The sequence below is a fragment of the Mastigoproctus giganteus genome, chromosome 3 (genome assembly GCF_048544385.1).
Source record: "Mastigoproctus giganteus isolate SK-2022 chromosome 3, ASM4854438v1, whole genome shotgun sequence".
NCBI classification, from domain to species: domain Eukaryota; kingdom Metazoa; phylum Arthropoda; class Arachnida; order Uropygi; family Thelyphonidae; genus Mastigoproctus; species Mastigoproctus giganteus.
This window is the reverse complement of record NC_143577.1, coordinates 239490173-239504387: the sequence shown is the minus strand read 5'-3', so window position 1 is coordinate 239504387 and position 14215 is coordinate 239490173. Positions and strand designations below refer to the sequence as shown.

At 35.2% G+C, this 14215-nt stretch overlaps 1 protein-coding gene across 1 annotated transcript in view; it reads right to left on the bottom strand.

Annotated features, from left to right (window-relative positions):
• Positions 1–13096, bottom strand: part of LOC150088924 (uncharacterized) — a 136064-nt gene extending 122968 nt beyond the window's left edge. Inside the window, exon 1 of the mRNA XM_090370361.1 lies at positions 12983–13096. Coding sequence (XP_090226487.1) covers positions 12983–13036 — 54 coding nt within the window. The 5' untranslated portion in view covers positions 13037–13096. The remainder of the gene's footprint in view (positions 1–12982) is intronic.
• Positions 13097–14215: the final 1119 nt, after the last annotated feature.

Below are 14215 nucleotides of genomic sequence, written 5' to 3'. Positions count from 1 at the left end.
TACGATAGTAGCGTGGGAAGCATCATTTCTTCTGTATCTCATATTGTGCTCGTCCTTCACAGCAAGTTACCATGATATTGCACTACTTCGAATAAGTAATGCTTCACTAATAGAGAAGATTATTGTTACTTATTCTCGGTGGACACCACCACCCAGACGGCACCATTTCAAAGCTTGTTTATAAGTGTGGGATAATAACTCTGCTATCCACTTGTGCCTATTAGAATTAGAAAAGCAAAATAGCAGAGGGAAAGTTATAGTAGGAGTGAAAGAGGAAATAAACGGTGTAGAAGAATGTTGTTGGCCTTTCATTGGCGGGTGGGCAGGTACCCTGGCATTGCAGACATGGCAACCCCGTTATGAAGATAATCACACAATCTGAGAGATGCCAAAAGGTTTGTATAGTAATATTTAAAATAACTAAATACAACAAGGCATAATATGTTGAGTAAGAGTTTTATATCTATATAATATCAGTGTGGATACACCACAGATAACTCTTAAGAAAAAACTACGATAGTAGTGTGGGAGGCATCATTTCCTCTGTATCTCATATTGTGCTCGATGACAGGCCAATAGCTTTGAAACAGTGCCATTTCACTTCTGTTGTTTTGTGGAAGTGAGCAGCAACCTAGTAGTTGAATGTTTAATCTCATGCACGCATAAAGGAAAACCACTCTATTTTTAAATCTCTAAAAGGGTGCTTACAATAGAAGAGATTGTCCGAAAGTTTAATACACCTTGATCTGCCCACTGGCTATGGATACACAGAAAGTAGTTGACCAGCTCGACTTCTCGGTATGTGGGACAGGTAGTTTGATAAGTTTTACGGGTCCCACTGAGTTGCAGAGGGTAATCTCTATCTTTTAATTTGGGCATAACAGCACTATTGCTTGCTTGAAGGCCATGGGTGCGAACGGTGTGTAACCAGTTAAGTCTCGTAATGCAGTCGTTATATGTAAAATTTTCGTTTCCATAAAACAAAGAAATAAAAAAATTCGGTAAAGAGTAAAATTCTATTTAGCAAATTCTAAAAAAATTCGGTAAAAAGAAAACATTTATCTCTAAATAGTAAAATTTTACTATAAAGAAGTTTGTTAAACAGAGGTCCGATTGTAGTTATTATTTATTATGATTTTACCAATTATTGAAATAAGATGCATAGCCACGAAGTTGCCAAGGGTGCCGAAAACCTAGCTATGCCTCTGGGTCAGTAGAGTTTACAATAAATCAATCAATACAAATTGTTAATCATATTTAGCAGTCACGGGCTTGAACCCCGGACCACTCAAAGAGCGTGTGCTACTGCATTCGTGCTTCTGACCACTCGGTTACGTCAGGCTAGCAGAGGGATTAACTCCATTAACCAATAGGTTAGTGTCATGTTTTTATCCTGGATCCGAGGTTCTTATATAGTAGGAGCCAGAAGTGACTTTGCTCCTATACTCTGGACATCAGGGTTCATGTGCAGGCTGGTTCAGGATCTTACCGATATCATCAGACCATTCTGCTGGTGCCAGGTTTTATCCTGGATCTGGGATTCTTGTGTAGTGGAAGCCTAGGGCGACCTTTTCTCCCATACTCCGCCATCAGGGTTAGTGTGCAGGCTGGCAAGGGATTAGGAAATCTCTAATTACTGTCCCTAATGCCTATTGCTATTTAATGACAGGGTCAGATTAATGGATTATTTTAACGATGTTTCAAAGAATAGCTTTGAGTGGAAATAATAGAATTAATATCTAACAAGACTAAGCTGACAACACAGAGGTGTCAACACTATCAATCAACCAACGAATGTTAAAATAATCTGTAAAATGTGTTTTTCATAAATTTTATCGTGATCTAATATAAACATTAATTTTTATGATCTAATTGAAATATCTGCGGGCTGGATAAAATTCTTTCGCAGTCCGGATCCAGCCCATGGACCGTAGTCTGGGGTTGTTGTTATTTGGTTTTTAGGAGCATTAGCAACTAAGGCCATATTGCTCCGGGAATATGCGGTGGTCATTCCCTGACCTTTCTGCATCCTCCGTATTTGGTGGTGACAGGCTCGAACCCCGGTCTAATCAAGAAGAATGTGCTACACACTACTGCTCCTTCCCACCTGGCTACAGAGGCGCCTGTAGTTTGGGGACCCCCTACACTAAATCCTACTATTTAAGAGTTTATGTTGTGTATAAGGCCTTGAATGGGTTGAACATGCTGAATTCTGATGGGATTCTTCCACTTGCTCAGATTACGAACCTAGGGGCATAAATTCATATTCAGGAAAAGCAGTTGTATAATAGTTGTGTGGAAATTTGCCTTTAGCCAGAGGGTGGTAAATTGCTGGAACAAACTTCTATCTGTCGTTGTGGAAGCTGATAGCTTAAATAAATTTAAGGAGGAACTGGACAAACATTTTAGAGGGAATGGATGTGTGAAAATGTTTTTTTTGGCTGATGCTACATAATCACACTCATGCTTTCTTGCATCACATGCCTCTACTACTATTGTTATTAAAAAAAAGATCGAAAACCACTGGAAGTTGATAGCCTAAATAAATTTAAGGCTCAGCTGGACAGGTATTTCGAACGAATGGAGGGGTGAAATGGGAGTGAGTTTTTTTTTTTTGGCTGATGCTGCATAAGCTTGCTTTCTTGCATCATATGCCTCTACTAATGCTAATGTTGGTAAAAAGCTTGCTTCATAATAACATTTGTACATTCTTTTCCATTATGCCTGAAGTATTAGACATTCCAAATATAGTAAATATGTAACAACAACCTTACAGGATAGCAGATATACCCCAATGCCATGCCTTTGTTTAAAAATCTGAAAAGTGAATGGGCCAAGAAATTATCATAGCTTCCTTTTTGCATTTACTAAAATTTTCTTTGGATATTACATCTTTTGAGGATGTGATATCCAAAGAAATCGGCTTAAGAGGATCTGCTACACATGTCTCTGCCTGAAGGACAAGGATTCCAAATATGCATTATGGTTTGTGTTTCTATAATACAAACTAGACAACTTTACTCATTTTTAATTATCTTTATTATCACAAAATTAAGTTGTGATATATATTAGAGTTGTAAAAAATAAAGTGAAAAGTATCAATATTTCGGACTTTTACCAATGCAAACTGGTATTTTAGGTTTTTATAGTAAAACATGCACACACAACTTGTTCTGGTGCACTATCTAAATTAGGGAATACTTTGTGGCACCCCACAGTCTATTAAAGGCTGAGGTTGAGGTCAGTTTTGATACCCCCTTAACTCTATAGTCAATCATTCTATCTACCCAAAAGAAATTCATACTAAAATTATTAAGTAATGTTTCAAAAACATCCAATTTGAATTGGATCAAAAAGACCCTCATATGCCCAATGAGTTTTCATGAGTTTACCTGCCAACAGGATAAAAGCAACTTTTTCCTTTATGAACTGTCATGTTTCAAAAGAAAATTATACTTATCAAAGCTCGTAAAGCCTTACAAGCACCAATAAAATTTATATGAAAATAAATAAATAAAACAAACTAATTTACTCAATCTGTTAGGCCTTAGAACCTTTGTGTGGATACGGGAAAACCTATACCATTAACATTATCTCAGAATTTGGAAAGGTTTAAAATTCACATACATCTTAGAATACAAAAATGAAATATTAATTTAAGATACAGAAGGCTCATTTTATTTTACATTCACTTTTAAGTTTTGCCTTTATATTACATTAAGTCTGCATTATATTTTATGTGCTAGTATTATGTTTATGCCAGAACTCTTGTTTTTATCTACAAAATAGTCAATGTAGGGCAATCAGAAATAAAAACATTTTTTTCCAATTAATAAATTCATTAGCTTATTAAGAAATTAGCATTTCTTCAACAAAAAAGAAAGGAAAAAATCTTAGCTATTATGGTTCATCATACAAAAAAAAAAAAAAAAAAAAAAACACAGAGAAAAGAGATCAATGACCCCTACCATTTCTATAATGTAATACATAGTGCTAGTCCATAATCCTCAGATTAAAAAAAGGCTGCAGTAAAAACATCTGATATTGATTTTTTTTTTTTTTTTTTTTTTTATAGTGAAGCCTAGTTGAAGTTGAATTCTAATACAGTATTTCAGTCTTGACATAATAGTTTGTAATTATAGAACCTTCATCTTTGATATTTATTTAGATTTGAATCTTATTAAAGATATCCCAAAACATTTTGCCTCAAACATGTATATATATTATAATATGTTTGAGGCAAAATAACAATAACTCCAAGAACAATGTTAAAACTGAATATTAATTTAATATAATTAATAATAGATTAAAATTTTGTTTACAAAATAAACAATTTTAATTTTGTTTATTTTGTAACAAAATTAAAATTTCTCTGTTAACTCATTAACCAATGGGCCTGTTTATTCTTATTAAAATATTATCAACTTAGTTTCATTAAAAACACCACAGAAACAAAAAAAAAAAAAAATTAAGGTGGAATTTTTTACCTTAAAAACAAGTTTTTTTTTTTTCCTTCAGAGAATCTCAATAAGTAGAGAAGCATTTGATTAGAGTATTAGTATAAGTACAATATCAAATTCAATTTTCCTGATAATCTGAGTAAAACAAGTTTCCTCTCAAGTTAACTCTTCACTGTGGTGACTTATTCAACTCCTCAGGGATGGAAACAAAAAGCTCCCTGAGAAAATAAATGATAGCCTCGAAAATGGACACAATGATCACTGTTCAATTTTGGTACATCAAGAAGAGGTTCAATTAGTAAAATGGAACTTCAATCACACATACAAATAAAATTCCCAGGAAATATTAATGTGCTTCCCAAGAATGCTCATAGTCCATGCTCTGTAGAGCCTGGACTATTTATACAAACATTGGATTCTATTTTTCCTTGTTCTGATTTTCCAGAGAATTGGGGAGAATTAGAGAGAAGAAACAATCACCATTTATGGGGCCATCCAATGCTCTTCTAATTTGTTCAGGAACTGGGCAGAGTATCTTCAGCCACTTGATATAATAAATGTGTCACATTCCTACAAGGCTGATAAACATTAAAGTCACAAAATAGTAGTAACCATTTCTTTAGCATGAATCTTATTTTGGCTCCTACCACTCAGTAGTTGTAACACCAAAAAAAAAAAAAAAAAAATTGTATACCTAAAAGTGTTAATTAGGAAGAAGGACTATAAATTGATCATACTCCAATAAAGTTGGCAAACTAAAGATTCTTAGCATTTAAAACTTCTTAAATCATAAGACTGAAATGTTTTTGAAAATTTGCCTCTGTAACCAACAGGAAGTAAGTAATATGACAAAGAATCATATGACCAAAATGCTCATTTAGACAAAATATTCCATGAAAACTTTCTTTTTTGTCAAGCTGTATCACTTTTTGTGTCAGATTATTAAATTCATTATATTTTTAACAATAAGCGATTTAAATAACTTGCTGTACACCTCCATAGCCAGGAGCAGTAGTGCGTAGCACACACTTCTTGATTAGACCGGGGTTCGAGCCCGTGACCACCAAATACGGAGGATGCAGAAGGTCAGAGAATGACCACTGCATATCCCCAGCCCGGATAAAGGCTGAGGGTTGGCGTCAGGAAGGGCATCCGGCCGTAAAAATTGCATGCCAAAAAAAAAAAAATGCTGACCCCATATATAATGGGAAAAAGCGAGGACAAAAAAGAAAAAAAAAAAAACTTCAAAGAACAGTGGTCAACAAATTTTCAATATTTTTTTTCTTTCTTTGATGAAAGTATTTTTTCTGCATTGTTTCACACATGCAGAGTTCAGAAATCAGTATTAAAAAAATTATTTTGCTCAAGTTTTGAAAATACTCGCTATGTCTTATATTCTATAAAATATGCTAAAATGGGATAAATAAAGAACATCCTCCATACTGTTTTAATATCTTATGTTGAAAAACATGTTATATTATAAAAAACTTTACAAAACAGTTTAAAATAATAACAATTGATACATTTTTAGTTATTGAAAATAAAAATATTAAATCACATTTGATCAGCAAAATACATAAAATCATTTGATTCACATTTTACGCTGCTGCTTCTCCTGTTGTGTTTGTACCTGAAATCTGGGGCATATCTTGTCAGCTAGCATTGAAGAGTTCCATTTGCCTTGGTATCGCTTCTCCATCATCAAGATGTCCTGATGGAATCTCTCACCATGCTCATCACACTTAATGTGCCACAGCTGTCCGGGAAAAATTCCAAATGGGAGTGAAGAAAGTGTATTTTTAATGACATGTTGCAGCATAATTTATGGTAGGATGATAGGTTTCTGTTTTATATAGGTTGTTGTTTCCTAGGAAGTTTGTTGCTACAAGTCTGAAAGCATCCCAGGCCACTTTCTCATCACCATGGAGAATCTGGTCAAAGTGTTCTTCCTTGAGAAGGTCCCATATGTAGGACCTTCTTTCATGAACATGCCTTCCTTTATTTTTGCATCCCTAAGTCTTCAAAATTTTTCCTGGAGGTATTTAAAAAATGGTCTATCTTGATCCATACCATTAACAAATTGTTCATAAGTCTCAATTTTGTGGGGGGGGGGCAGAATTTTGCTTGGCTCAACTAATGGACTGTAATGGACAGTTTTTATCCCTGGATAAAAGTAGTGGACTGTACTGGGCACTTTTTATTCCTGGATCCAGTGATTGCCTTGAAAGCCAGTCTTTTCTTGTGTAATGAGAAGACCATGCTATACTGTCCCATTTGCAAATAAAACAGCAACATTTTGCATTTCCCTACTGCACCTATCAAGATGGCAGTAATTTAAGTCACTGCATGTGTGCTATTGATACTCCTTGTAGTTGATGGATTCAATAAGAAGCTTCATGTTATCATATGATTCTTTCATTTGAACTGCATAGTCTATTGGAATTTATGGTAGTGCTACCATTATGTAATAGCACTGCTTTTAACCTCAATTTAGAAGAATCTATGACGAGTCCCCAGTCTTCAGGATTGTGGTCAATATTAAGCAAGTTCATTAAATCATTGATGTCAGTGCTGACAAGGTCATTTTCCATTTTAAAAAACTGGGTTAAATCCTTTTGGTGACACCAGTATACAGATACTAACATTATCTTGAAGGAGATTCCACTGTTGCAGTCTTGAGCCTAAAAGACCTGCCTTAATTTCTGGAAAATGGAGACCTCTGAGAAGTTCATTTAAATCATTTTGGATAATTTTATGTAGTTTTGCAGAGGGGAAATTGGAAATAAAATCAATATCTCTTGATGTGGAGGGTTCAGGTGATTTATATTGACCATCATCAGATTCTAAAACATATTCAGCTGGTGGCTGATGAACGGAAAGTCCTTCTACGTGGGATACTGGTCAAATAGCAGATAGTACATTCAGGTAGCTTAAGGTCCCCTTTTTCTTCTTGGAAATCCCCTGCTGAAGAGATGGTACCATACAAAAATAACAGTCCATTATATGATCTGAGAACTCTCTCCATATCACAGGCATGACAAAAGGCATTGAAGGGCCTTTGTGATTTAACCAGCTGCAGAGATTAGAAACACAAGTACTGCAGCAAAATGAGACACCCAGGTTTTGTCTAGCCTCGCAGCCAAAATAACAGTTGTATGTTTTTTTTTTTTTTTTTTTTGCATTATTGGAGTAATGGCACACTTCTGTGATGCAAATGTCACTTCACCACAAACATAACAAAAATTATCTGCACTATTCATACACTTTTTTTTTTTATGAACCCCCCCCCAAAAAAAACATGAAAGGCATCAAAACCTAGAGTACTTAGTACCATGCATGAGTTGAAGAAGATGGGGTTGGGAGGGAAGAGAAGCCGGAAACTTTTCTCTGGAAACTAAACAAGGGTTTCACCACTTCAAGCCTCCAATAAGCAAAGTGATGATATTGCACAGGTGGTGAGAATCATCTACCACCTAGAGTTAGTATTAGTACTATTAATTATTAGTATTATATTATAGTATTGTTATTTTATATTAGTATTACTAGTGGTATTAGTACTAGTAGTACTGTGCATGGGTTGAAGGAGATGGGGGGTGGAATGCCAGAAACTTTGCTCTGGGGACTAAACATGGGTATCACCACTTCAAGCCTCCTTCAAGGTGAGAGTTATTTACTACCTAGTAAGCATTAGTATTATATTACTATTATATTATATTATAGTCAAGTATAGTATTAGTATTATATTATTATTTATAGTGTTACTGCTTAGTATTACCATGCACAGGTTGAAGGAGTGGGGGGGGTTGCCGTAAATTTTGCTCTGGAGACTAAACATAGGTTTTGCCTCTAATAAGCAAAGTGTTGGTTAATGAGAGTCATCTACCACATACACTTACACAGCATGCTAAATTTTAAATTTTTGCTCCATTGAAAACAAGTGTAGTACGGACAGATGCTTGACTGACACATCTAGACAGGAAATTGTGCGACTCAGCACTAACGGCTGCAGTGCTGCCACACAAACTGTACCTGAAGGCCAAATTTCCCCAAAAATCAAGAAAAAATGTGCTGAAAGTGGCATGTACAGTATCATAAAAAATAGAGATAATAATCCATTTTAACTGTCATATTCATATTTTGCACATTAATATTAGTCTAAATTGACTATTTTTATTACTGAATGATTTTAGCTGTTGATCAGTATAATCAAAATACCTCAAAATTTGTTCAGTTTGTAAGAAATAATAATCAGTCCTGAACCTTGGATAAAAAAAATACATTATACACATGTTATATTCTTCCAATTAATTAATGTTTTATTATGCACTAGTAAACAAATGTCCTATGATTAAAAGCATGAAAACCAGAACATTTCATATGTATTAGTTTTCAAGCAACAAGTCTAGAAATTTTGATTTTTTTAATTTTGTAAAACTAGTCTCATGTGATTCTGACTGTTCTCCTCCCCCTCCAGTCCTTCAAATGTTTTTATTTGGATCTATGAGCACACATAAGGCCTTAGCAAGGTTCCAGAGGAGGCAGGGCCTCAAATTTTTCTTGGTAGGCCCACCTTCCAAATTCTGCAACACATCAAATAAACATAACTTAGCATTATCATTGCCTAAAATTCTAGCCTGATCTATTAGATGGATGCAATCTTTTAATCTGTCCTAAAGAAGATATTCATCTCATTTTGTAATTAGCAAAGAATTAAAAATGTGTCATGAGTGCATTTACTGTTTTTGTTAAATAAGTGAAGAGGAGAAGATTTGATTTGTTGCGTAGCTACTCTTAACTATTCCAACTACATTTCAGTACTTAAATAAATACGCATGTCCAGTAACAAATTTTTAATACACATTTAATTACAAATGGTTTGTAGCTTTTGAGGCTAAACGGGCCTCTTCGTCAGCAAATGCTAACAGAATGGAGACATTAGAGACAAAATTTTAAAGGATACAGTTGTGTGCACAAGCACGAGGTTGACCATTCATCCACTAGATTGGTGTTCATTATTGCTGCATGGATGTGTTGAGACTAGATAAGTGCAGGAAGCATAACCACACACATCCATGCAGCAACAATGAACACCAATCTAGTGGTTGAATGGTATCCTTTAAAATTTTGTCTCTAACGTCTACATTCTGTTAGTATTTGCTGACGAAGAGACCCGTTTAGCCTTGAAAGCTACAAACTATTTGTAATTAAATGTGTATTAAAAATTTTTTACCTGGAAATACGTATTTATTTAAGCAATGTATCCCAGTACTACAGGCCCATTTACTCTCATACATTTCAGTAATTTTTTTTTATGAAAACCCCAAGCGTGAAAGGTATTAGAACCAATAGCACTTAGAATTGCAACGCTGGTTAGAAGTTGAAAAGACAGAAGATATTTATTGACATTAGACTTGAATTTCTGTAGGTTGTAATTTTTGGGAAATACATGTGGAGGACAGTTTTCACAGAGAACAAATGTAAAAGGGATAAATGAGGAAAACTTGGTTCTGCAAGTTTGGAGGTGGGCAGTGAATAGATGTTGACTAGTTGAGGCAGTGTTTGGGCTGGCTGAATTACAGATGCCCATGGAAGTAGCCATAGAAAAGGCTTGCAGCAGAAACTTGAGAGTAGAGAGACTTCATAAGAGAAGTTTAATTAATCTGACTGCCCTCTTCTGAATAGAGCCAAGGGACTTAAGAGAGATTTCGGGATCAACCAGGGCTGAGAGATTTCGGGATCAACCAGGGCTGTAGTGGAGGGTAAATGCTGTATACCCTCTGGATTTTTTTAGGTGAATAGCGTATACTTTCTGGTTTTCTATTCTATGTGATCGAAGCAAATTCGATTAATAAGCCTGATTATGAACAAGTATACTCTTTGTTTTTTTTGATATTCATAGAGTGTCTGCTTTTTTGACAGTCATATCTTCTGCAATTTTTTGACTACAGCACTGGTGGCAACACCCCAGATGTGCAAACAATATTCCATGGTAAAGCACATTTGAGATTTGTACAGAGTCGATAGCTATTTATAAGAAATGCAACGCATGAAGTGAAGAAAGAAATTTTTTTTTTTTTTTTTTTTTTTTTTTAATGCAGAGGAAGCAATATTTGTGATATGCTTTTACTAAGAGAGATAACCTCAGGGGCTCACATCTGGTGAGTATGGGCTTGGCACACCCAGAATCCTGAGCTGGATATCATCATTTCTCTCTCTCTCTCTCTCTCTCTCTCTCTCTCTCTCTCTCTCTCTCTCTCTCTCTCACACACACAGGGTAATTCAGAATTTTTTTTTTTTTTTTTTTTTGGCTGGTGCAGCATAAGACTCAGACTTCCTTGCACCATATGCTAATAATAATAATAATAATAATAAGTATGAGTAATCCCTAATAGATATGTGATCCTGTCCAGAAATCTGAGTGTTATCAAAGTAGGAACAGTAAACTATTTTTTTTTGCAATAAATAAGACACGATTGAGTTTTAAAAGGATTGAAGAACTTTTCTTCACCCTACTGGAGAATTATCAGGATATCAACATTTAAGGAATTGGTGGTGGAATTTTAGATGTTGAGGCTGTTTGTGCAAAACAAAGTTTCTCAAACTGGAAGGTGGAATATAGTGTACTCTTATTAGCAAAACTATGGACAGCATAACCAGGTAGTGGAAAAAGGTCATTAATACACAAGGAAAAGAGTGGGAGAAAGAAATGAACTCGGGGAATGCCAGCATAGCAGAAAAGTTAGAAAACAGAGAGGCATCTGCCATCACAAAGACACAATGTAGCCAAAGCAGATTTTGCACTCTGCTAAATCTGTTTTGGCTATATTGAGACAACAACAATCATCAAAAACAAGTGCTGGATAGTTGGATATTAAGAGAGAATAGTAGATGACTGCAAAAAACAGTTGACAGGGCATAAGATTAGCAGCTTGTTTAGAAGACATTTATTTCAGATATGATTAAAAGCCTTAGAAATGCAAAGGGTTTCACTAAATTTTTCCATCAAAATTGTCCAAAGAGGGATAACATAAGTCAATATCTCAACAGTCAACCGTGATGGAATCCATAATGGCAATCATTTATCACATGAAAAGTTTTGAGATGGTGTATGAGTTGACATTTGATGGATTTATCCACTGGTTTGGAAAGAGTAGAGGCAGTAGCACAGCCAGAATTTTTTGTCAGCAGGTACATTCACAAAAAAGGCACCAATTGTCTAGTGTTAAAAAGTGCCACAATACCAGATTTCAGCATCAGGGGATAACAATGTATCCGCTAACCCTACCTTGGCTACACCAATGAGTAGACGTAACTGCAATTGGGCAATAATTGGAAGGAAAGAATTTGTCATCCTTTTTAGGAGCTGGCTGGATGTCAGCAAATTTCTATGCAGAAGGAAAAGCACCAGTGGAATAAGAAAGTGTATAAATGGAATACAAAACAAGCGCAAGCTCATAAGCAGAGGTTTTGAACACATTGTAAAAACTTTTTTTAGGTATTTATTTAAAATATTATTTCAGCTTGTGAATTTAAGTTTTTCAAATGAATGTGTTTGCAATGGAACAAATGGCTTTGGATCATATCTATATTTTATTATTACATACACATACTCACGTATACTGGAAAACTTGTTTTTCATTCATTAAGCCCACATTATTATTTTATAGATAGGAAAGTCAGAACTTCAGTCACTTTGAACCCTGGAGTCAAATTTTACCAATAATTGTCATGACAAAACTTAACAGCAATCATTATATTTAGAGTTAAATCATGTTGTCTTATACAGCTAAGAGAAAATGATCTTTAATTACAAAAGCAATCTATCAGTTTTCAAATATAAAAAACTGCTTTATGATTATAACTATATTCTCCGCCCACACACAGCACAGGCTATGGAAAGAGAGCAATTTATATCAAAACAGCTGTATTACATTATAGCAAGACAATTGCAGACACGAAACAAACTGCAATAACGGAAACAGGGAAAGGGGGGAATAATTGGGACTATAAATGTGATATGCGTTGAAGCACCTATAATCATCCACCCAGAAAAACTGCTTCATGGGGTACAGTTCGCTGTTAATCTTTGTAACGAATCTCTACCGTATTATGCTGACAGCATAATCTGACAACAATCATTCAACGCACCATCTGTTAGGAAGCCATCAAAACTGTGCTCAGTAACCAAAGATGTGTATATATGTACGCATCCGATATACAAAAAAGGGAGTAGTATATCTGTAATTTCACAAATAAAATTTCTTTAATTGTACTTGACACCACCAAAATATTCAGCACATACGTTCTGACAGAAGCACAGACGTAAACAATATTGCAGGTCATATGTAAATTAGAATTGAGGTCAACCAGATCAGAACTGGCAGATTTCTCGCATAAAATGCATTTATTAAGAAATAAAAACAATATATAATATAATCCTCAAAGATTGAATAATAATTAGCATAATAAATACATTAAAGCAAGCACCAACAAGGTAAACAAAGAATAAACAATGAACACACCTTTACTTTCACACGGACAGCTTCTCTGTTGTGAAAACTGAATATTCCTGACATCTTGATACATTAGCAACTGTCAGCCCATGGGTCCCTATATTTTATATATATATACACAGATCAAATTATTTCAATTCATCCACAATCACATAGAATATCCATCACCATAAACGCAAGCAGAAGACAGTAACCGAAAATGCAGTATTTGGCAGATAAACTAAGGAGAATGACGTCACATTTCATATATTTACTCCTGCCATCTGGTGTTTACAAATGCACTTAACACCTAGAATGCTAATATGCTAAGAAACGCTAGAACAAATACAATGCAATTAACATTGCACACTTGGAAACTTAAATGGAAAAATTGTCTTGAAAGAAAAGTGCATATAAGGGTGAGGATGTAATGAGTGAGCATATGTTAGAATCGTTGTATCATTGCAGTTGAATTACATTATTTTAGAGGTTCTCAGGCAGTCAAGGTTAAATTATATGTATTTGTGGTCGGTTTGCTTGTTTCCAGGAAAAAAAATACCATGCAACCATCATGCGCACTGATTCTTTCGATTCCCCTGTGGCAAAACTCAGGAAGCATGTATTTGACTCCGAGAAACTAAGAGAAACACATGCAATTTAGAATTACATTTATCATATCATTACAAGATATGATCAAGGTCTGATTATGTATTATTACAAGTTGCTGACCTCCACTATAATAGATGGAAGTTTGTTCCAACTATCAACCACCCTCTGGCTAAAGCCGAATTTACGACATCTATTCTACAATTGTCTTCCCTCAATTTGAATATATGCCCCCTCAGGTGAGTAATCTGAGCAAGAGGAAGAATCCCATTAGTATTGAGCTTGATCAATCCATGTAAGGCCTTATACACCTCAATTAGATCACATCGCAGGTGCCTAGTCTCTAGAAGCTGCAATTTGCAGAACTTAAGCCTTTCTTGGTAACACCAACCCTTTGTTCCACTCACCAATTTCGTTCCCTTCTGTGTACTCATTCCAGCAGCTCTACATTCATCCTAAAATGAGGCCTCCAGATCTCTATGAAGTACTGAAGGTGTGGCCTGACCATTGCCTTATACAAGGGGACAATCACCCCCTTATCCCTGATAGCAAAGTTCCTGTACATCATTGACAAGACACCACGTGCTACTCTTGCAGTTTTTTAGGACTGCTCAGAAAACCTCATATCTGACTGCACAATTACCCCCAGGTCCTTTT